Below are 23,401 nucleotides of genomic sequence, written 5' to 3'. Positions count from 1 at the left end.
TTTATAAAAGGGCAAAAAAAAAAAAACGCTTTCAAGCACTCAACAAGAATGTTCGGTAATTAATTTTCATAATTTTAGTAACCCAACTTTTAGTGATTTAAAAGCATTTTTGTTTAAAATATTTGTATAGGACGGTCGGGGAGGACTTGTATGTTTTTTTTTTTTCGACACTCGGTATTTGTCTATTCTACATCTACTTTTACTCCTACTCTATCCTATTCTAGGGGGGATCTAATTGAGTCTGTGGGAGGGGGGGGGAGGGCGACAAAAACTGAACCACCATCGGATTAGACGGGTGTGTAGCACTACACGTTCGTTGAATTTAGAGAGCCATACTTGTGACAATTAGTGGGAGACAAGATTTGAACCCTTTCCTCTCACCCGATTAAGTCAACTCTTCTATTGGGAGTTGGTTGGGAGGACTTGTATGTAGTAGGTATATTTTATTACCTTGATTTTTTATTATGACTAAAATGAGAAGTATAAAGACAGAAGAGTCTTTTCATTAACAGGACACCTACCAAATATGTCACTTTAGGACAACAGTGGACTAGAAAAGTAGGGAGAAGATCATGTGATATTTGTGAGAAGACACCAATAACTCTGTTGACTAGAAGTCATTCATTATCTTTTATCATGCTCCATGAAGTTTTGAAACCTTGCTATATCTTGCAAAGAAATTGAATCTTTTAAATTAGGGTTAATATCGCGGGTTAATACCACTTTACCTCTCCAAACTTTGAACGATTATCCACTTCAGTCCCTAAACTTTAAAATGGGACATTTAAGTCCCTAAACTTATAAATACCTCCCACTTAAGGAAAATTGTTAACAAATCCTGAATGCCGTTGGTGGTCGAAGTGTCCCATTTTATAAGGGTTTAGGAATTTAAGTGTCCTATTTTATAAGTTTAGGGACTTAAGTGAGAGGCATTTATAAGTTTAGAGACTTAAATGTCCCATTTTGAAGTTTAGGGACTGAAGTGGATAACCGTCCAAAGTTTGGGGGGACAAAATGAAATTAACCCTAATATCACCTTCAGGAAAAGTCATCCACTATTGCTAAACCTCAAAATTCTTATCCTCTTCTTCTTAGTCCTCTGCTCCAAACAATTGTTTGGATAGCGTATTATTTAAAATATTTACTGTAACACTTTTTGTGATATGATATATGTGAGATAAAAATGTCATTAAGAATATAAAAAGATGGATTGAGAAATATGTTTATGATGCAAGCGAAATATTATTTAAAAAATTTTGATATCATCATTATCTTTTTAATACGAACAAAAAAGAAATATAAAGCAGATCAAGGACAGAATTAAGTTTTAAAAATTTGGGAACAAAATACAGAAGAATAATACATTTCAAAACTCTTCCTTATTTCTGTTTATTGTACAGCTAGTTTATATGATTATAATATTGGTTTATTGTTACTGCAAGGCTGCATCGAAAAATGCTAATTTATAAGAATCAGTAAAAGTTACCCTAGGGTAGATCGTGAGTTTTAGCTTTTTTTTTTTTTTTTTTGCCTACTTTAAAATCTCATATGTAGGTGAAAAATCAAACTAGAACATAATATATATATGAAGAAAGGTGGTTAGGTATGATATTTCAAAGACACATTTGATGTTCAAAGATGTGAATTAGTCAAACCATAAATTCTTTGTTGTCATTGGCCTGCTATTGTATTGTAGCACATGAAAAATATGATAAAAAAAAAAAAAAAAAAAAAAAAGGTGCTGTGCACATTTTCCTTCTTACATTATCCACCATTTCACATTGGCTGGAAAGACAGAATCAATCTCAAAGAATAGGGCATGAAAAGTTTACAAAGCAAATTGCCATTTTGCAAAGTAGTATTTTGTTGTTCAATGCAACTAGTCACTCACGAGAAAGAAATTAAGATTTGAACATATTTCTTGACCCATCTAATTTTTAAACACTCCCATGAAAATGCAGGAGTTTTTTTCGGTATTAAACCTTGTTGATGTAATTTTGAAGGTAGAGTGTTTGATGGTAATGGAGAAAAGGATATGATTATTGTTGTCTTTTTCAGAAGAAAACTAGAATTTTACCCGTGCCTTAGCACGGTCTTTTTTTTATTTATTTATTGTGAATTTATACAAATATGAATAATTTAAATAAAAAAATTAACAATAGTTCTACGTGTTCATTCATATTAATTTTAAAACATTAATGTATTTTAAATGTTCAATTATTTACTAATTTTTAAAAATTTATTTACATACTTTCACTATAATGTGATAGTATAAATCAAATAATGTACCCCATATCTAAAACTTGGTAGATATTCTTTTTTATAATTATTCTTTTAGATAATTTAAATTTTTATAATGACCATAAACCTATAATTATATATTCATACTTAATTAAGTAGAAAAAGATCCATTAATCCATTTTTCTTCAACAATAAATATTCAATTTCCTATAATATTGGTAATTCTATCAGTGTAACAGTTAATTTTCTTTTTTACACTAAGTTAATTCAAAATTAAGAAGAGATGATGAATAATTTGAATACTAATCAATGATACGGTGGTAAAAAAAAAGTAGGTCAAATTACATTTTACTCCCCTGTGATTTAGTACTTCTTTACATAATCCCCCTCTGGTTTCAAAAACTATACATAACCCCCTCATAGTTTAAACTAAAGTGTCAAAGTAACGGAAATAGTCATTCGTAACGGAACTTTTGAAAATGTTGAAATTACCCTTATAAATACATGACACACTAACCCTGTATAGTTTTTATGTTTTACCATATAACATCTTTATGGTTTAATATTTTAACATATAACCCCCTTATGATTTTCAAAATATACACATAACCCCCCTTAGTTAATAAGTAATTTTCAACTTTATATAAGAGTATTTTTGACATTTTAGGTAACGCCGTTATGAATGATCATTTCCGTCACTTTGACACTTTAATCTAAATCATAAGGGGGTTATATATAACTTTTGAAACCATAGGGGGGTTATGTAAAAAAAATACTAAATCACAGGGGGGTAAATTGAAGTTTGCCCAAAAAAGTAATTTATGGAATATGTAAGATTTCAATAATTGTGATTTAAAAAGGTTTTGCTATACTTCTATGTAATAATTTGGTAGACAGCAGATATCATTAAGATAAGATTGGTTATTTTTTAAAGTTATTTTAAAATTAAAGATAATTTTTAAACATATAACATAGTAATCATTGTTATAATGTGATAGAAAGCAGATATCGTTAAGATAAAATTAGTTGGTTTTAAAGTTATTTTAAAATTAGAGATAATTTTTAAACACATAATATAATCCAAATAGGATTTAGTTTGGGTAAAATCTAAGTGACTCATAACCCATTAATTCTCTTCAATTAGGCATGTCACGTAAGAGTGAGAAACACTGTGATTAAAATAGCTACTTTCATATATATATATTCATCTGTTTGTTTGGACCGAAAACATTTTCTGGCTGAAATTTCCGTTGTTTGGCTGTCCGGGAAAATTTTTTCCAGTGTAAAACAATTTACGCCCACGGGGCTGTAAAATAACTTACGCATGGGATGTACTGAAGTTATTTCCCCGTAATCTCTTGAAGCTTCTCGCCGTCCCCTCTTCCTCACCTTTCTTGACACTGTTCCGTTCCTTCCATACCAAAATCTATATAAGGGTTAATCACAATTAATACCCTTAAAGTATACCTCATTTCTCACTTTATCACCTAATCATTTTTTTTGTCTCACTTTATCCTCCATTAGATAAAATTATCCCTCTATTATTCTAAACTCTTATTTTTCTCTTTTATTTTTTTCCTTTCCCCTTTTGTGCTCCTTCATTTTCTTTGTCTCTTTCTTCTTTCTTTAATTATTCCTCTTTCCCATAAAAAAATCTTCATCTTAATGATTGAAATTAAAAAAGAGGAATTGCAGAGATCTATTTTCTCCTTAAATGATTACAATATATTCAAATCACTTTCCTAAAATACAATTTTTTTAGCCTTTCGATTCTTTTAATTTTGGTTTTTCCTCTTTTCTTTTTAGTTTCTCATGTTATTCTCAAGAAAATATCATAAGATGAAATTGTGACCTGATCAATAATCATCAATTGAAAATTGTGACATGTGGCAGCATACAAAAAATCAAAATTAATTTTTAATACTTTTTAAACCTTCACCCAGAAATGCAATTACAAATTCAAGATAAAAATTTCTGTTGAGATGGAGTTTTCTATTGGAAAAGATGAAAGAGAGAAGAAAGGAGAAAGAGAAAAGGAAATAAAAGAGACGAAAAAAGATAAATGAAAAGTCAAAATAATGGAAGGGTAATTTTATCCTATAGGGGGTTAAGTGAAAAATGGGGTATACCTTAAGGGGATTAATTGTGATTAACCCTATATATAACTACACAGACGTAATAGAGGAACCTAATCTTGTCTTGGGCTTTTGTTTTGTGGAACATTTTCCGGGAAAGTGCACCAAACACATGACAATCAAGGGAAAAGAAATTTTTTTTTTCAATGAAGTAATTTTCATTCAAAATCTTTTCTTTTCGTCAGGAATAAGTTTTACACTCAAACAAACGGATTCCTTTTTCTTGTGTTCAACCATGTCATGCATAGTTTTTGCTGTGGTATAGGTGTAATACTCTCTTGCCATTGACTTGATATCAACAATATTCAATCCATATCCATCACATACTGAGAATTAGAGTTGGTATAAAATGTGATTCAAGCCCATGGAACAAAAGACCAACATATGATATGAGCATCTAATACATATCTGATTGTTGATCTCAGTTTCACAAGTACTTAAATTTATTTCCTCCACCAAAGCCAAATTAAGGTAAAAACCGGCAAGAAATTATCTAGTTCCTCGTGTGATTTCCACGCAAATTGTAGAAACGCAAGTTTGAATTGTTTCAAGACTTTGTACAAAGATGGATGGCCTTGGAGAGGCACTTCAACTACCAAACCTGCAAGTGCAACCACCAAATTTGACTTGAGAAAATGGTATTTCATTCTCCTAACCAGATTCATAAGCAAGCCCGTGGATTTTCCTAAAACCAGCGGATACCTACCTTCCAAACCCACTTACATTAGTCATATATAAACTCAATGTCCTTACCTTTCCTTCCTCGTACTGATCAGTTTCCTATCCCTATTACAACATGGGCAAACTTCTCAAGAATTCCATTATTTGCACTGTCATTACAGTTGCACTTCTCACAGGCATCAATCAGTTCTGCACCCACTTTTCCATTTCTTTGCCTCTTAAATCCCTTTTTCTTACCATCCCATTACTTGTTTTGGTCATTCACCTTCTACGCCCGAAAAAATCAACTGGACTCCCACCAGGGCCGCTTTCCATTCCCATATTTGGCAATTGGCTTCAAGTAGGCAATGACTTGAACCATCGTCTCCTAGCTGAGATGTCAAAAAAATATGGTCCTGTCTTCTTGCTCAAGCTTGGCTCGAAAAACTTAGTGGTAGTATCAAATCCTGAGCTAGCAAACCAAGTTCTACACGCACAAGGTGTAGAATTCGGTTCTCGCCCCAGAAACGTTGTGTTTGATATTTTCACAGGCAATGGCCAAGACATGGTGTTCACCATCTATGGTGAACATTGGCGAAAAATGCGACGAATAATGACTCTCCCATTTTTCACTAACAAGGTTGTTCATCAGTATAGTGACATGTGGGAAGATGAAATGGACTTGGTTGTTCGTGACTTGAGAACTGATGAAAGAGTGAGAACACAAGGCATTGTTATCAGGAAGCGTTTGCAGTTGATGCTATATAATATCATGTACAGGATGATGTTTGATGCAAAATTTGATTCACAGACTGATCCTATGTTCATTGAAGCAACTCAGTTCAATTCAGAGAGAAGCCGTTTGGCTCAGAGTTTTGAGTACAATTATGGAGATTTTATTCCATTGCTCAGACCATTCTTAAGAGGGTACCTGAAGAGGTGCAGGGACTTGCAGAGGAGAAGACTTGCATTTTTCAACAATTATTACGTTGAGAAAAGAAGGTAATAAGTTATGCTTTTTCGTCTTTAAAAAGGTTCACTTCCTTTCAAATAACATTAGAAACTTCTCAACTTTTTTTCTGGTTTCTTCTTGATGCTAAAATCTCTAAATTAAAAAACATGGCTCTACAGTTAGCATTCGTGGTATGTTTATGTATCTGAAAGAAAAATGTAGGAGGGTGGAATTCTTTTTTACGTTTTCCTGTGGTGTATGTGACTGCAACTTCTTGTTTAAAGAAATATAAACCATCAACTCTGACTTGACGCAGGAAATTAATGGCTGAAAATGGAGAAAAGCATAAGATAAGCTGTGCCATCGATCACATAATTGATGCTGAAATGAAAGGAGAAATCAGTAAAGAAAATGTGCTATACATTGTGGAGAACATCAATGTTGCAGCAATTGAAACAACTCTGTGGTCCATGGAATGGGCCATTGCTGAGTTAGTCAATCATCCACATGTTCAAGACAAGATCAGGGATGAAATCTCAGACATCCTCAAAGGAAGGCCAGTTGCAGAGTCTAACCTTCATGAATTACCATATCTACAAGCCACAGTCAATGAAACACTAAGATTGCACACGCCAATACCTTTACTTGTACCCCACATGAACCTTGAAGAAGCTAAACTACGAAACTACACCATACCAAAAGAATCAAAGGTCGTGGTGAATGCTTGGTGGCTAGCCAATAACCCTGCATGGTGGAAGAGCCCTCACGAGTTTCGGCCGGAACGGTTTTTGCAGGAAGAAAATGGTACTGAAGCTGCAGTTGCTGGTGGAAAGGTTGATTTTAGGTATTTACCTTTCGGTATGGGTAGAAGAAGCTGCCCCGGGATCATTCTAGCGCTGCCAATTTTAGGGCTAATAATTGCTAAACTGGTAACAGAATTTGAAATGCAGGCCCCTCCTGGCGTGGAGAAGATTGATGTGAGGGAAAAAGGAGGGCAGTTCAGCTTGCACATTGCGGAACATTCCACTGTTGTATTTAAGCCAGTCAAGGCATGATATGCCTTTTTTTTTCTTTTTTTCTTTTTTTAATGTAACAGCACATCTAGTCGGACCTAACCTACTCCTACTCCTACTGGAAGGAGAGAGCCTACGCTAGGGAATGGCCCAACTAAACCAGGAGAATTTAATGAAGATTGAACCACCATCAGATCAGACGAGTACATCACGTATCCGTATGAATTTTGGCATGGTATGCTTTATTTCAAGTGTGCTTTTTGTGTCGTGCCTGGGCAAGCTATTTGTGTCTGCCCCTTTGGCTGCCTTTACTGATTCGTTTTATTCATAACTAGAGCTCATAAACTCTTCGCCCGAGTAAATTACTTCATGATGTTATGCTGCTCGTATTTTCAAGTCCTTGAAGATCTTGGTTACAGATGTGTGCCAGTTAAACTGTCGTCAGTCCCGTTTTGTTGAAACTTATTAGCGAATACACATTCTCTCACAGCGCCAAATGAACAAAAAAAAAAGTAGTTTGATCAAAAGTGCAAAACTTACTTTGTCATGTTACATATATTCAACATGTATACAATGTCAGAGGGAACTCTTTAGATCTCTGAAAATTCACTACATTTTCCTTCCTTTTACGACCGCTAAAGTTACAACTCTGAATCTATACGACATTGAGCTACACACACATGTAAAGGCGCTAACTGGTTAAGCGCTTCCAGAATGGGCGCTAATTTCTGATGCAAAAAAGTACTAAAGCTCTAAAATATACAGCATAGGACCACCGGTATACAAGTTTAGAGATAAAGAGAGTTTGCGAACATGATACCATGGCGGAGGCTTTCACTGGCTGCAGCAAACTTCTTCTCCAAATCAACTTCTCCCACAGCAAGCGCAGCTGCTTTCAACTGCAGGCACCGCAAAAAAATGATCATGATAATGTCAGAACATCTCAAGCTGTAATTCAAGCTGAAATCCATTGAGAACTATGCAAAACGTTGCAGCAGAGGCTATTTCAGTGAGAAAGAAATGCTTGAACTGCTGTAATCTGAATGGAATGTCATTCATTTTCAGGAATGCGAGGATAATCAGATGCTAAATTCATGAGTTATCCACACAAACCACCACTCAACAATTTCAACTAACAAGGCAGAGAGGAGGAGCAGAAATGCAGCGTGCAGGTACTAATATTCAACATCAGCCAATAACTGAGACTCAAAACACACTCTCCCATTTCAATACAGAACAAGATAGGATGTGCTCCAACTCCAAAGACAACAGGAATATCACCACTCCTTGTCCCTCTGCCCTATCATCTGATTCTACTGACCACGGTCTTACTTACTGCTGATAAAACAAATGCAACATATGCTGATATCTGACTGCCAGATTGTCAACCATTTCCTACTCGATGAATTAGAAAATAAGAGGTTGCTGTAAACCATGACCATATTTACCTGGTTTAAAAACTCATCAAGCCTTCTAGCTAGCCGTATAATGCTACCTTCAAAAATATCAGTCATTTGTATGACCTCAGCAAAAGATGCTCCCTGGAGCAAGGAAAAATGAAATTTTAATAAACCGTAAGCCACTCAACAGACAGATAACTGATTCTGTTTTTTTTTTTTTGGGGGGGGGGGGGGGGGGGGGGGGGAGAGAGTGTGTGTGTGTGTGTGCATTGTGCATGTGAGAGCATGGAACAAATAAATTCTGAATGAGACCAACACCCAAAACAATATACAAAGTGATTTTGGAAACGAAATCTCCAAATAAATTAAATAAATATGAAGCGAAGGCAGCTGAATAAACTAATTACACTGTTCTTAACAATACATAGATCATTATTTTTTAACATTTAATATATTGTACCTTTAAGAGTAAATAGATGATAAGGCAAGCATGAATGCAGATGCTCAAATTTCCACATTTTAAACTGATTCTAAAAACAACCCAAAGTTGGAAGAAGGCAAAGAACTATAGAAGTTTCCAAACTTGATCATGATTATATTAAAGCTTTGTGGCTCCAACACACCACCACAACATAATGCATTCAAAAGAAAAATCTACACTTAAAAAACAAAAAAGTAAAGTCAGAGACAACTTCACAGAGTCATAAAAATACTAAAACATAACCACGGAGCGAAAACATGAACTGACACCATGAGGCTGCTAAAAGGGTTGCATTTCCACCACTTAATCATGACTATCAGCATTCCATACAGCACATTTCACTAACCTTTGACCAGCAATAAATTACATCCATCAAATACGGTCGTATGGATGCCTCCACATACTCATCCACATTTATCTCCAATTTGCATTCATGTTGTATCTGTAAAACAGAGGATACAACTGGCATTATGTATATGTGCCACTTGTAGAGATCAATTTTCTCCAAACTTCGCTATTAATTTCTAGATTGTGTCTGGTTGAATGGCAATATAAAACAACATCATTCCATTCGTGATATATTAAATCTAGCATAAAAAGATGAAAATGTTTTAGAGCTGAAGTTCAAACTTCAAAGAAGACCAAGCAGTCAACCAGTTGGGTTAGGATATCACCTAAGAAAAACTTGGATTAGGATATCACTATCATACAAGGAAAGGCTGGACAAACAGGTACACCAATAATGCAATAATTAATGCAAGATTTTCAAAAGCATGTGAGGCATAACCATTGAACACAGCATATATCTATCAATAGATCACAACAAAGGAGAATATTCATTGTAACAAAACTTTAATAAGTTATCAAGAGCCCACTGAAACCAATTGGAGTTAGTGAGAATTTGGAAACATGATTAAAGGACTGAGATTAAGATGAATCACACAAACCTCTGCTATTCTCCTTGCACTGTCCTGGAGCTGCTGTAATGGTCTAGCAAGTTCCATTCTCAAATGTATTTGCTCAGTTGATCTATCTCCCGGTATAAAGCAACTTGCCAGAGCTGCAATTTGGTGATGGTCCAGCTCATTGAATGTTCCTGCCGGCCAAAGAAAAAAAAAGATTCAGAATATTAGTTAGAATAAATTCCTGAATGGTAATATAACTAATATTTACAGCAATCAACAGAAGGCAGTATTGACTACGATTTGAAGGGCGATAATCAGATGCTGCAGATTCAAAAATGCACAAATTATTACCATGTACACAGACTTCAACTAGATTATGGTTGCCAAGATATGTTTGCACTATACAAATTAGTTTTTAAGCCAAAGTTGGGGGGCCACATGTTTATCCCAACAAAAATTATGTAAAGAACCAAACAAAATACAATAGAAGTTTTAAGAACCAGAAAGAGATTTACCATTGAACATTAATTCAGTAACAAGGAGTTCATCTCCTGTGTCTATTAAGCAGGCTGCCCGTCCTTTCAGCTGGACAACACCATCAGCATCAATATGGCCCAGCTTTTTCAATACACGAGAACGATTCTTGAGTTCATCGCGAAATTTTTGAAGCTGAAAACATGAGAAACAGGACAAATCAAGCTATTGGCTTACGAATTATGCCAAAATATAGATGCCCTTTGCTAATCGTCAAGAGGTATGATGTAGCAAAATGATATCACCAAATCCATGAAGTAAATTTTAAAACCAATCAATTCTCTCACTTCAAACAAACGACTTAAACAATAATAAATAAACCAACTATAGTATGTCAGACACAAAAATGCAATAAAGTGGAAAAATAATACTGTCCAAATGAACCCCAGACTTCATTGATCATCAACTTCAAGATCTAAGTGCAAGAGGACCAAATGTGGAAGAAAAAGTACCTGAGAATCACGCATTTTTGTCTTTAACTGTTGAATTTCATGGTTTACTTCTGCCTTTCGCTGGAAACTTTTCAGTTGATGTTCATCTTGGGACTACAAAAGTTCATGCATCACAATAAAGTAGGCCATCAAATGAGGGATTCAAAAATAGGAAATTTCCATGACTTTCAGGACAGCTTACTGTAATCACCTTCTGGTGTAACATAGTCAAGTTAGAAGTACATGCAAATGGCAAAATGTTTGACAAACCTTGTTCATTGGGTGAGCAAATAATTTCTGTTCAAGTTGCTCAATTTGATTTACCAGCTCCACAATTTCAGGATCTTCTATGCCCATGTCCTGCCAAAGAATGTAGCTTAAAGTAAAAAAGAAACAGATGAAGAGATAAATTACCTAAATATTTTGCTAAAAATAACATCTTTTACATGCATCTTAGAATTACATAAGAAGAAAAGATGTCTACTAGTAAGACATATCTACCAAATTAAGTGAAGATTCTTCTGTCATGATCATTGAACTAGCAAGAGTATCTACAATATAACACAGAAACGAAGCATCATGAAAGGGACAAAAAAGGAGGAAGGGCGCGAGGATGCAACATTCACAGCCACATAGAAAGACAAAAGACAAAAATCAATAACCCCCCCCCCCAAAAAAAAAAATCCATTTCCAAATGCAACCCATGCTTCACCTGGGCATGACTATAAACAAACAAAGAAAATACTATTCTAATGAAGAAAGCATGAAGCAAGTCACAGAAGGGGCTCAAACAAACCGAATAAAAGTTAATAGCATGTTGGCCCTTTCCTACCCATTGGTTGCATAGAACTTTAGAGTAATATTTTATGGTTATGTGTCCCTTTGTATGGATGGTGGACCTTCTTCTGAAAGAAAGGGAGAGATATCAATCACAAAAAAAAAGACAACTATGCCCCTAAACATCTTAAACATCCAAGACCCAATTCCAATTGCTGCCCAATGTTATTAGTATAACAACAAAATGCTACTGCAGACAGAAAACATTGCACCACAAAAAAAAGTGAAAATTCAGCAAAAAGTCAGAAGATTGATAGTGCTCCAACTGTCTTCATGAAAATAGTAATATATGACTACAATTCTTCATAAAAGCATGTAAAATCGTTGATGGGATTCACCTTTTTCAGTGTCGCCATACCCATCCCAAATTAAATACACACAAGCTATTGAGGAACCAACCCAATTTCCACCCTCCCCAATCCGCCAGAGAAAAAAAAAACTCAATAACATGGAACTCATAAATTGCATGGGACATCAAAATGTGTATGTCATGCTTGATAATATCTATACAAGCAAATATTGCACACCAAGAAAGTTCATCAGAGTGCCCATGCCCATATACCTTCACAGGATTAAGCTTTGGCAAGCCTTGTGGAAAACGTTTCCCTAGCTCTTGTACTGCAAGCAGTGTACTTTGCCTAGCTTCAAGTGGCCGAAGATCTGAAGGAATTGATATTCTGATTTTGCTGATGGTGGAAACTAGGCCCAACTGAACAGGAACCTGAAGGATAAAAAGAACATGCCTTATCTGTGCACATATTGCATCTTAACTTCCGAAAATATATCGAACGCTACTAATGGCATTCTCAAATTGGGGAATGTTAGCCCATCACTCAAAGATGCAAAAATCTTTCAATTGCATTAGTTATCTACCCACCACATGCATTTCTCCCTTTTCTCCAGGACGAGGGGGACATGGCTTGGGACGAGAACCATTTTCACTTGATCCAAGTGAGCAATGAAGCAAAGTATCCACAATGTAGCTATTACCACGAGCTGAAGCCAATGCAGCAGGCAAAGAACCCGATGCTGGTGGGGACTTTTTCACCACATTGACAACAACTCCCCATCCCCAATCTGTTCCCCCTTCGCGCACCTTCACCTGCAAGTCAAGAGAATAACATGAGCACGGCATAAAGAGTGGCAAATTGATCAAAACTGCTGGAGAAGAGGAGGACAAATACTCAATCAGTATGATTCTAAAAGGAAAAGGTCAGATGAAAGTACCTCATCCTCCCCCAACCCCCCTCCCCCAACTCAAGAAAAAGAGGAAATGAACCTTGGAATAGAAGAAAGCAAAGGTGAGGAATAGATGTGCCAATAAATGCAATGCCATAACTCAAAAACCAGGATAATTACTATAACAACTTGATAAATGAAATTAAATAGACAATGTGTTTAAGACACAGAACTAGCATCTCAAAGGTACATCAGAGAGGGTAATTCACAAGGCCTTCAACCTGCATGTGACTGATCTGCTGATACCCATTTGCAAAGCTGGAGCACCACAGAAGGAGACAAGTGAAGTCCAGAATATGGGATGGGGCTCCTTTGCATCTTTTGGACATTAACAAGAGAAAGAAAAACAAGGTTTTAAAAAGAAAGCACAGAAATCTAGATCAGCACTCCATTCCGTATAGGGCTGGCTTGAGAGTCAACAGCGATCTCAAGCCGAGCATTAATATATATAAGTCGAACTTGAGCAGCCATTTGTTAGGCTCAATTGCTCAAAGAGCCGCTCGAAAAGCTTGAGTTGATGTGAAATTACAAAAATGCCCCTACATCAATTAAAATCGAGCTGACTTCGAGCTCCTCGTGAGCCAGAATGTTGAGCGAAACTCGAGCTGCTCGCAAGCCAGAAATGAGTTGAGCTCAAACTTTCCTTTTCCTAAGTCGAGTTGAGCTCGAGCTTCATTTTTTTGGCTCGATGAGCTTGAGATCGAACTCGAGCTCGCACATCAGCAAGTCCAGCTCGGCTTGATAAGTTCAAAACTCGACTCGACTCAACTTATTTGCAGCCCTAATTCTGTAACAACCTCTACTTTGTGAATCCACGTTACTAAAGTGTCAGTTGCTAATTATTTTGTATTTTTGAGTTGCATCCACTTAATGCCTTGTAATATGGGTATTTCCAATTCTCAACAACAACAATTTAGGTATCTTCTCCAGCTTATTTCAAATTAACTTTAATATTGAGCTGGATTACTTAAGCTATAGGAGTCGAGCACGTTTTGGTCTTTCAGATAATAGAAAGGAAGCCATGGTAATTTTCAGAGAAAGACCTCCAAGTGTCTTCTATAAGAGTCATCAGTCCTCCTTTTGACGTAAAAGTCCAAGTATCTGTCACAATACAAATATTCTCTAGGTCACTTTTGCTATAGAAAATAACGTAAATCTTCTGCTGCAGTATAGATTGAGCAATTATCCTGAGATATTTCTTCAATTGCAGCTAAAGCATAAAAGTAATAACCCATGGAGATTTCTGAGATGTTATTATCGTAATCATGTGAATATTTCTCCCACCATCCTACATGAATGAGTCATTATCAAGTGTGGCAACTGTTATAGAGGGCTATAATAATTTTTTCGGATCGAACTTCAATCTGTGTCTTAAAAGGTAGTTAAACACGTTGCATTCAAAAATTTAACCAGGCACTCCATCGGTGGAACCCTGCCAAAACCTAAATTTTGCCTACTATGTACTCTTAGGAAAAGTCGCCCTTTGTCCTGCATCATAAAAAATTTTAGCATGAAAATTCATATATTTTTTGCCAGGAAATAATTTGCTAATTTGCCCATGAGCTGTAAATTTATGTAGACTCTAACATAGAACTTGATTTAAGGAAAACTTTGACATAGAGCGTTACAGCACAAATTGTCGAACAACTCTAGGTCTTGGTCCCACATCTACTTGATCAAGAAGACAACCTAAGCCCCTGCAGAAAAAACAGACCTATAGCTGATATCCTCTAAAGATAAAACAGAAGGTCTATTGGTAAGATAAAGACCACAGATCAGATCCACATGACCGGCTATCCATGAAATGCAGAGGAACTCACCTACAATACTTTCAGCTACCATGTCTTCATCTCAAACAATTGCACAAAGAGGTCCAACAGCGGCCAAGGGCACCTTGTTTATTGACAAGAATGTTAATATGATGCAGAGTCTCACATTTAACTTCCACCAGCAGTGCACTTACTAAATGTTAAATTATCTGTTAATTCATAGTCCAATGTATTTCCGCTTTAAGATCCTATGATTGAAAGAAAAGATACCAAAAGAACAAAGATCTCCAATAATAGCTGTCAAGATTAAATTATTCGCCACAGTAAATGTTCTCAATCTCCAATAACTGGCTTGACCGTGAGGCTGCGTAAACTAACCCACAAGGTATGTAACTATGTTTCTGCCTCTCCTTATTTCTTGCCTTTCAAGACTAGCTTCAGACATTTCTAACTCAGTATGGGTATAGCCCCAGCTTTTGATGTGTAGGAAAAAGATAAATATACTTTTGAAAGATACATCAATTCTGGACTTTACTACCAAGAATTCTGCAAAGTTAATAGTTCCTTTAGATCACTGGTAGGTAATTATTCAAGGTCCTAAGAGTTTTAGTATCCGTAAAAATAATCAAAAGTATAGGCCCCCTGTCTTTGGAGTGTTTTTCAAAAACTAGTTTTTCAAATACAATAAAAAATTTTAAAAAATACTCTAAAAGGTAATCTACAAATTATTTTAAATTTTTTTAAAATTTTAAAAAATATTTCAAAATATATTCTAGAAGCTCTTCTACTCTTAAATATCCCAAAATATTTTCTAAAAATATTCCAAAATATACTCTAAAAACTCTGCTACAGCAAAGTTTTTCAAAAACACCCCCCAAAACAGCTAATCCAAATGATTAGTTGCTAGAAATTTGTCACGAAAAGGTTTGAAAAGTGCATCACATATTTCCAGAATCTACTCAAAACCACTTCCAAGAGCATCCTGTAGGACAAAAAGTGTTGCTAATCCTACTTAAGTCATCCCCCAATCCCAAAAATAGAGAAAAAAGAAGAGTGTGATAATTACAGTAATGATCCTTTCTATTGATTCTATTTCATTCTGCAAGACATCCCCTTTACCCCATACCATGATAGCAATTGGTGAAAAACAATTTTGTTCTTTACAGCAGATGGCAATGAGGCCCTTGTCTACATTATCTGGTCTCCCATCATTTTCCTTTTGTCTCTTCATGAAGGTGGTTTACCTAAACACCCAATGCTGACCTGACAAAAAGCTCCAATACAGACTATTGGTTTTAGATACTTGGTAACATGTCCACTTCATTCTTAACTCCAATTCCTAATAAACAACCCCCACTACGAAAACAAATAACAATAGTAACAAAAGAAGTGTCCTCACAATCAAAACTTCCAAATTTCACTTTAAAAAAGTGCTGTCTTTGCTTTGTACACATATTAATAGGTATACTCCTATTGCTTTGTACTAATCTAAACCAAATATCTAAACTAACAATAGCAGAACTTCATGTTAGTCATCACAGAGAGTTAAGTAGACCACCTTCATGAAGAATGAGGACAGAACCTAGAGCAAGGGAGATCAAAGCAATATCCCTATTTGCCATACAAGCAGCAAAGAACACACACAAGCACTAACACAGTTCGGTAAAGAACAGATGCATTGCGAGAAGAGATTATATCCAGTAAAAGCTAGCATCACTACCCAAGATAAAGGAGCACATCCCCTCTAATGGCAAGCTCGATATTACTTTTCGACAGGTAAACCTTGGAAAGCATATTAAAGAGCATACCCAAAGGGGATACACTTAAACTCTGTCACAAGCAATTTTACATCAATAAATACATAGTTTGCTCCTAAAATTGCTGTTAGCATATGGAACTTCCCCTAATAGATAATGGATCTGACTAATTTCTACCATGCAACAATATGCACATACTTCAAAGGAGAAGTTGACAATAACTGGAATAGGAACATTTTGATTGGAATATAAGTTAAGCTTCGATATCTGGGTATATCTTGAGGTAAAGAGATCACAAAAGTCTCTGTTAAGATAAAGAACACATCACAATGCATCTGTACATGTAACAACATGCAGAATAATCTTAAAATGATATGGAGCACAAATTTAGTTAAAAAAAAACCTTCAAATTCAGGGTGGAAAAAAGGAGGAACCCTGGTTCTCTTCAAAGTCCGTCATGACCAACTCATCCCTACCCCCAAATGGAGAAGCTCTTATGTCAATTGAAGTTTGCAGTATTTCCTCAACTAGCCAATATAAAATTCACCTATTTTTTCAAGCCAATTTGAATTCAGTAACATACGGTCACCCAAAATATGAATGCTCAAGTGCCTCTAACAGCAGTTCCTCTCAGCATATGCAATCACAAAACAACACTTAACATGATCTAGCTGCCACTAAGCCCATCGACCTCCATGGAAGTCTGTTTCTTTTAGTTACCTCATTCAATGACTGAAGCATGATAAAGACACAACACAGTAATACAATTCATATTTACCCAAAATGAAACAATCAACTTGAGCACATGTTGAATATCACTAAATGATCAAATGCCTACTTTTAATCACCTAAGTAAAAGCAAATCAACTAAAATGAACCTTGGCACTGAACATGCATATTGAACAATACTCATAAGTCCTAATTTCAGATCTTTTTTTGAAACTCTTTTGTATGTTTAAGGAAGGGGAAGTGGGAAGGAAGAACCACTAGAGGAACTGAATGGGGCAGAAAGAATCAATTCCACAATTCAAGATTGAACTCCAAACAATATAACCTTTCTGTATTTAACTTGGCAGAAAAAAAATCAAAGTGAAACTCAAATAAGCATCAAAGTTGGTGTTCTAAAATGCTAAGGATTCATCATCTTAACAAATATTTCCTCTACATCCTACATCTAAAAGAAAACAAAAGTTTGTTTAAATCAAACTATCGAAGACTGTGTGACAAATAATTTACAAAATCAGTACATATCCAGAAGATTTACATTTTATGAAGCATTATTTAATATGAAAGCGATCCATTTGGAAATAGAGGGAGAAACAGAGAAAATAAATTATGAAACAAGTATCTATGACTTCTTCAGTGTTATTTGCATTAAGTCAGATTGTGACTATTCATCCTAAAAATGTTTGATACAGGAAACAGTATTCCAAGCCTATATCCAATCTATTCGATCTTTTTGAGACTTTGATACACAATCTTAGTAGTTTGGGAACAAATTTTTTATTCATAGGGTAAACATACATAAAAACATATCGATGGCATATCAAAAAATTACTATATGAGTTTATTTAACATGTTCTGCATTCCAAACTAGAATATGAAGATGTTGCAATGGCCCTAATAATATTTCATATAAGTATGGGAGCAGGTTTCTTAAATGAAATTGAAATACTAAATGAAATCAAAACTCCAATATGAGCATCTCATTATCAGAGTAGGATTGGTTCAAAGAACAAGAATTGACTATTTCCCCTAATAAGCTTCTTTAGCCAATGCAGGGGAATCTGATTCTCAGAATGAATCTAGAAAATAAGCAAAAGGTGCACGCAGCTTCTTGTATCTAGCAATACCATATCTAATACACATTGACATTCAAAAGTTGGTTACTTCAATGTGACATGAGGTGGTAGTAAACTAACATACAAAAGGAACTCAAAAAAAAAAAAACTTACAAAAGGAACCTTAGATCATTTTTTCCCCATTAGGCAACATGTAGCCACTAAGAAATGTGGCTTCATGTTCCTCCTCTGTATGGCAACTTTCTACCATGTTCATCACATGTGCATTTAATCATTTAAAAAAAAAATCTAAAAATCAAAATGGTGAAAATGTGATGAACATTTTTCCCTATTTTATTCCCATGAAGAGAGCACTTTCTCAAAGTAACTTCTATAACAAAAGCTTCAAAACTCAAAAACACATGAAGCACACGTTTTGACAAAAGTTTGTGCACTTAGTCAGCAGCGTAGAGAAAATGTGGGTAATAGGTGAATGTGCACATTAAGTTTAATGATGAGCTTATTTCACATATTTAAAGGTATTCCTTTTGCAGCATTTGTCCTATGACATCCTCCATCCCATAGCCTGTTGGCAATCAACAAAATAGGGGAATGCTTTTATGCTTCTAAGTCATGCCACCTCATGCCTAGATAGATGCACATCAAACTTCTACAAGTGTCCATGCTTCCTAGCTTACTTAAGCTGTTCGAGAAAAATTAATCCTCGAGGAAATTCAGCTAAAATCAGAATAATTTAGAATTTCTCAACTCAATCTGTAATTAAGTTTCAGACTCAGCCCTTCCGCAATTCATGGTAACGTGTTAGAACAAAATTGAAGAAGTTCTAAAGAACATCCTTGAACACCTTCCAGGAAGTAACCTATACAACTCCATTTTCCAATAAAAGTAGCCCTTTTTCCCCAAAATCTGAAAGTAGAGTCGTAAATTTAATTGTTATTCTATTCAGAAACTGCATTATATCAGTCATAATCTATGTTCACTATTATAGAAAATCACAGGATACGTTGCAACTCCTTGACAGAGGGTTTTTCGACCACCACATATCCAGTTTTAGGATTATAAATTTCTAATGAAAATACAAAAATAAACACAACTTCAACCATGATATATGCAACCAGAGTACCCAGAACATTCTAACTGAAAATTGAAGATTAACATCAAGAAAACAAACTTCTATTGAAACCAATTTTGAACTGTTAAAGAGTTCTTGATAAGAAGAACGTTTCACAACATACCAGCCTTCCAGGCTGCAGGAAATAAAGAATTCTTTCAGGTTGTGTTATTTCAGCCATCAATTTCTTTTCATGGTGCGCTATCTCCAGCTTTAGTTTATGATATTCAGCAACTTCAGCCTAAAAATAGATACAAAAACGATATCAGGAGCTAATGTGGATCAGAAAGAACATAAAATGATAGCACATTAGCAAAATTGTATACCTCCCCTGAGGCATCAAGCTTTGCAGCTTCCTCTTCCAACTTAGATACCTTTTTTCCTATATCAGGTAAAGCCTAAAAAGGGGCAAATAAGGTTTAGAAATTGTAAAGTGTGCTAAGTAAATTGTAAACAATATTCCTTCTTTCTGTTGGAAGTTAACAACTTATAATCAAGATGCAAACCTTTTCATACTGAAATTGGTGAAATGAATTCTTGATCACATGCTCAGCTGTAAATTGTCCCTCAGCCTGACTCATCAAGTTCAAGATAGAGTAGTAGCTAAGCCTGAAAGTGCTGACCAGTGGGGCTGGTTTGCCCAAAACCATGTCCTTAAGAGTATTCATCTCCATCTAGAATCCAGACCAAAACATGCACCAGTCACCACAAATATTTGAAGTTCTACATTTTGGAAACATTTGTAAAAAGAATAAAGAACAAAGAATGATTCACTTCAATGCACACTTGACTGCTCTAATTAGTAAAGTAAGACTAACGGGAAATAACCAATAGCCAGCAAGAAAAGAAAAATGAAAGGAAAAGCAGGATCTTGAGGAAAGACAATCCAGAGCCCATGAAATGCATACTATGAACTTGAATTAGCTCTCTTTGAAAATAACACACTATCATAAGTATAATCTAGTTAGTTAACCACCTGCTCATCAATCATTATAATGCAGATTCCTCGCTCATCTTTGCCACGTCGACCAGCTCTTCCACTCATCTGATGAAAACCCAATGAAATTTCTGAGATCAAATGCTGAAAGGAAACACAGTGAATTTATGATAGAATGATATGGCACTTACTCACCTGGATATACTCACCAGAACCAATGAACCGATGACTATCACCATCCCATTTTTTGACACTCGTAAACACCACAGTTTTTGCCGGCATGTTTAATCCCATTGCAAACTATAAGATAGCAATCTAACAATTACTATTATCTTGTGACATGCTTCTGTATTCACTTAAATCAACTAATTGAAGCTCTATAAGGTATCTGTTTTTGCCGTCGTCTCATGCTTTTAGCTTGTTTTAAGCTACAGACTTTTGTAAAAAAAAGTGTTTACTGTCCAAAACTTCTAAGACAAAAACGCCATTTGAATTTTCAAAAGTTTTTCCAAATGAATATTTTTTCAAAGCAGCTTTTTTAACATCAAAATAATGAGATAAGATCCTCAGCTGAAGGGCTCTCACCTTCTACTTTTGGAAGTAAACAAGGTGAAATTGGGGATACATTAAATTAAAAAAAGCCAAATTACTTTTCAGTTACAATGTTACCGTCTCAGTGGCAAAGAGAGCCTTAACAAGTCCCTCTTGGAAGAGGAGTTCCACCAATTCTTTGATAATTGGGAGTAGGCCAGAATGGTGAACAGCAATTCCCCTTTGAAGCAGTGGTAACATCAGTTCAATTGCTGGTAAGCTTCTATCTTCCTCATTCAAGCAGAGCACCGCATTTCGGAAAACTTGCTCAACCACATCTTTCTCGTCCTGGGTGTTAAAATCAAGTTTGGACATGGACATTGCATGTTGTTCACATTCTCTTCTACTGAAGCTAAAAATTATTACTGGCTGAAATTTACGTTCCATAATCATCTGAAATATAATCAACATTTGGATTTCAGAGCTTTTATAAAACATATCACCAATACAAGGAAGGAGAAAAAAGGAAGCCTACACACAGAATTTCAGATAAGAACTAACGGGGAAGGATAAGATAAAAATTAACAATTTAAGTTGCGATTAGCGATTTGATTGTACAGAAGTTAAAAGTAGCTACATAGTCAATAGACGTTGTAGTTCAGAATTGAAATCCCAAGTGCAAAGTGGAATATCAGTAGAGAAACAGGATACAAAAGTAAATAATACAGTGCAATTGGACCTTGACAATCTTGTAAATATCAGTACCACCAGAAGCATTTCCAGCTTTTGCAATTCTGCCACTTCCTTTGGAATTCACACTTTTGTTGCCATCTCCCAGCTTCTGCTTTGTAAATGTATCTTGCAACTTCACAAAATTATCCTCCCTGAATTGCTCATTCTCATCCACAACAAGATAAAGGCCAGATCCGCCCATAGGGAACACATAATGTTGCAAAGGTGTTGGTCGGAAATCTGTATAAACCACATGACAGGGTTGTTTGTGTATATTACATATCCACTCCGCAAACTCCGTAGCATTTGACATTGTAGCTGACAAGAAAACCATCTTGATAGCAGGAGGTAGAAATATTATACTTTCCTCCCAAACAACCCCTCTTTCACGGTCCTTCATGTAATGAATCTCATCAAATATAACCCAGGCAACTTCTTTTAAAACCTCAGAACCTCTGTAAAGCATGCCCCTCAGAATCTCGGTTGTCATCACCAGACAACTTGCATTCGGCGAGAGTGTTACATCACCTGTCATCAATCCAACATCTGAAAACTCCTGGTTCAACTCTCTGTACTTCTGATTGCTCAGGGCTTTGAGAGGAGAAGTATAAATAACCCTCTGCTTATCCCTAAAAGCCATTGCAATTGCATACTCAGCAACAGCAGTTTTCCCAGCAGAAGTATGTGCCGACACCAAAACAGACTCATTCCGCTCCAAACACGCCACAGAAACTTCCTGAAAGGGATCAAGCTTAAATGGATATGTCTTAGCCATCTCCCCATTATAAAAAGGATTCGAAAGCGTCCCATGAATCGACTCATTTTTACTCAAACTATACCCACTCGGAACAGCCACCTCATGGACACATGTCCTAGACAAAGTACGCCTTTTTGACGCAGAATCCTGCTTCAAATTCTCGTCATTTTCTAAATCTTCTTCACGCTGTTTACGTTTCCCACTATTCGGAGTCCCCTCCATTCCTAACTGCTACAGCTTCTAATAGAAACCCTTAATACACTCCGATATTCTGCACCCAAAACCAGGGAGAAAGAAAAAAGATAAAAAAATCTTAAAACAAACTCTAACAAGCATTTCTGCTCCTTTCTTTCTCTCTCCTTACACATCAAAATATTAGCAACTAAAGCTAGGGTTTTTACTTCAACGTGGACAAAACAAATAAAAATTCTACGAAAAGTAAAACCTTGCCAATGTTAGGGCATTACCGCATAATACACATTCTTCAATTCAGTTTACAATCTCGTTTAACCACATAAAAGCCCTAAGCACAACGAAACACAAAACACAGACACACACACACACACGTGTCAATATTCAATATATGCAACTTCCAAGCTGAAATTCCTATGTTTATTCGACTGAGAAATCGAAAAGAAGTAATGTTTAGTTCATTATTATGCTTTGTTCGCATGCATGTACAGATTTCAATGGCGGCAAAAGGAAACATTATGCAGAATCAAAAGGTAAATGCAGCAAAAGATATAAGCAAGAGCAGAAAATAACGGGAAAAAGGGCAATTTCTTCAAATTTTCGGGAAATTAATCTTACCTTTGATAAATGGAGTCGAACAAGGCCGCCGGTGGCCGGAAACTTTTTGAAATTTCGTGGAGGGAGAAGGAGAGGTAGAGAGCTGTCCGGGCCGGAGCTCTTGCTGGTGGGAACTGGGAAAGCTGGCGTGGTAAGAAATTACCTCTCAGGTTTAAGAGTTCAGAGTTAAGACCAGTGGTCCAAAGCTACACGCTTTAGGATTGGGCTGCTTGGGCTTGAGTTTGTACTTGGGCTTCAGTTATCTAGCCTCGTATATGGGGCATAGGCCCGGCTCATTTGTAGGCCCGTTAACTCTTTTTTTTGTGGTTAATTACATTTACCTCCCCTGAAATTTGACCAAATAACGAATCGATCCCCGAGATTTGAT

The 23,401-nt window shown here is 35.8% G+C and overlaps 2 protein-coding genes across 3 annotated transcripts; one reads left to right on the top strand and one right to left on the bottom strand.

The window, feature by feature from the left end:
* Window positions 1-5,050: 5,050 nt before the first annotated feature.
* Window positions 5,051-7,252, top strand: LOC113692727 (cytochrome P450 CYP73A100-like). Its single transcript, XM_027211244.2, has 2 exons — window positions 5,051-6,038; window positions 6,305-7,252. The coding sequence occupies exons 1-2, from the start codon at window positions 5,173-5,175 to the stop codon at window positions 7,041-7,043; spliced, it is 1,605 nt and encodes a 534-aa protein (XP_027067045.1). The 5' UTR covers window positions 5,051-5,172; the 3' UTR covers window positions 7,044-7,252.
* A 277-nt stretch (window positions 7,253-7,529) lies between these two features.
* LOC113692726 (DExH-box ATP-dependent RNA helicase DExH10-like) lies at window positions 7,530-23,192 on the bottom strand. 2 transcript variants are annotated; one of them, XM_027211243.2, is made up of 17 exons: window positions 23,035-23,192; window positions 21,475-22,495; window positions 20,874-21,188; window positions 20,400-20,504; window positions 20,244-20,312; window positions 19,774-19,941; window positions 19,594-19,665; window positions 19,392-19,508; window positions 12,467-12,691; window positions 12,152-12,310; window positions 11,023-11,112; window positions 10,774-10,866; window positions 10,303-10,456; window positions 9,830-9,978; window positions 9,229-9,324; window positions 8,450-8,542; window positions 7,530-7,900 (listed from the first exon to the last, which is right to left on the bottom strand). In XM_027211243.2, exons 2-17 carry the CDS (start codon window positions 22,444-22,446, stop codon window positions 7,790-7,792), a joined length of 2,988 nt encoding a protein of 995 aa, XP_027067044.1. In that variant the 5' UTR covers window positions 22,447-22,495; window positions 23,035-23,192; the 3' UTR covers window positions 7,530-7,789. The 2 variants fall into 2 exon arrangements, with proteins under 2 accessions (XP_027067044.1, XP_071910085.1); XM_072053984.1 differs by having other exon boundaries at window positions 21,475-22,203; window positions 23,035-23,185.
* Between the last annotated feature and the right edge of the window lie 209 nt (window positions 23,193-23,401).

Source organism: Coffea arabica, chromosome 6c (genome assembly GCF_036785885.1).
Source record: "Coffea arabica cultivar ET-39 chromosome 6c, Coffea Arabica ET-39 HiFi, whole genome shotgun sequence".
Lineage (NCBI taxonomy): Eukaryota > Viridiplantae > Streptophyta > Magnoliopsida > Gentianales > Rubiaceae > Coffea > Coffea arabica.
Note: the sequence above shows the minus strand (reverse complement) of the source record. Positions and strands in the feature narration are given on the sequence as shown.

Bases quoted from the DNA above. Each gene is read 5' to 3' on its own strand.
- LOC113692727 (XM_027211244.2), top strand. From the start codon at position 5,173: ATGGGCAAACTTCTCAAGAATTCCATTATTTGCACTGTCATTACAGTT. The intron at 6,039-6,304 runs GTAATAAGTTAT...GACTTGACGCAG, and splicing joins TATTACGTTGAGAAAAGAAG to GAAATTAATGGCTGAAAATG.
- LOC113692726 (XM_027211243.2), bottom strand. From the start codon at position 22,446: ATGGAGGGGACTCCGAATAGTGGGAAACGTAAACAGCGTGAAGAAGAT. The intron at 19,509-19,593 runs GTATACAATTTT...ATCTATTTTTAG, and splicing joins AGCTTGATGCCTCAGGGGAG to GCTGAAGTTGCTGAATATCA. The intron at 9,325-9,829 runs GTTTGTGTGATT...TCTGTTTTACAG, and splicing joins GTGCAAGGAGAATAGCAGAG to ATACAACATGAATGCAAATT.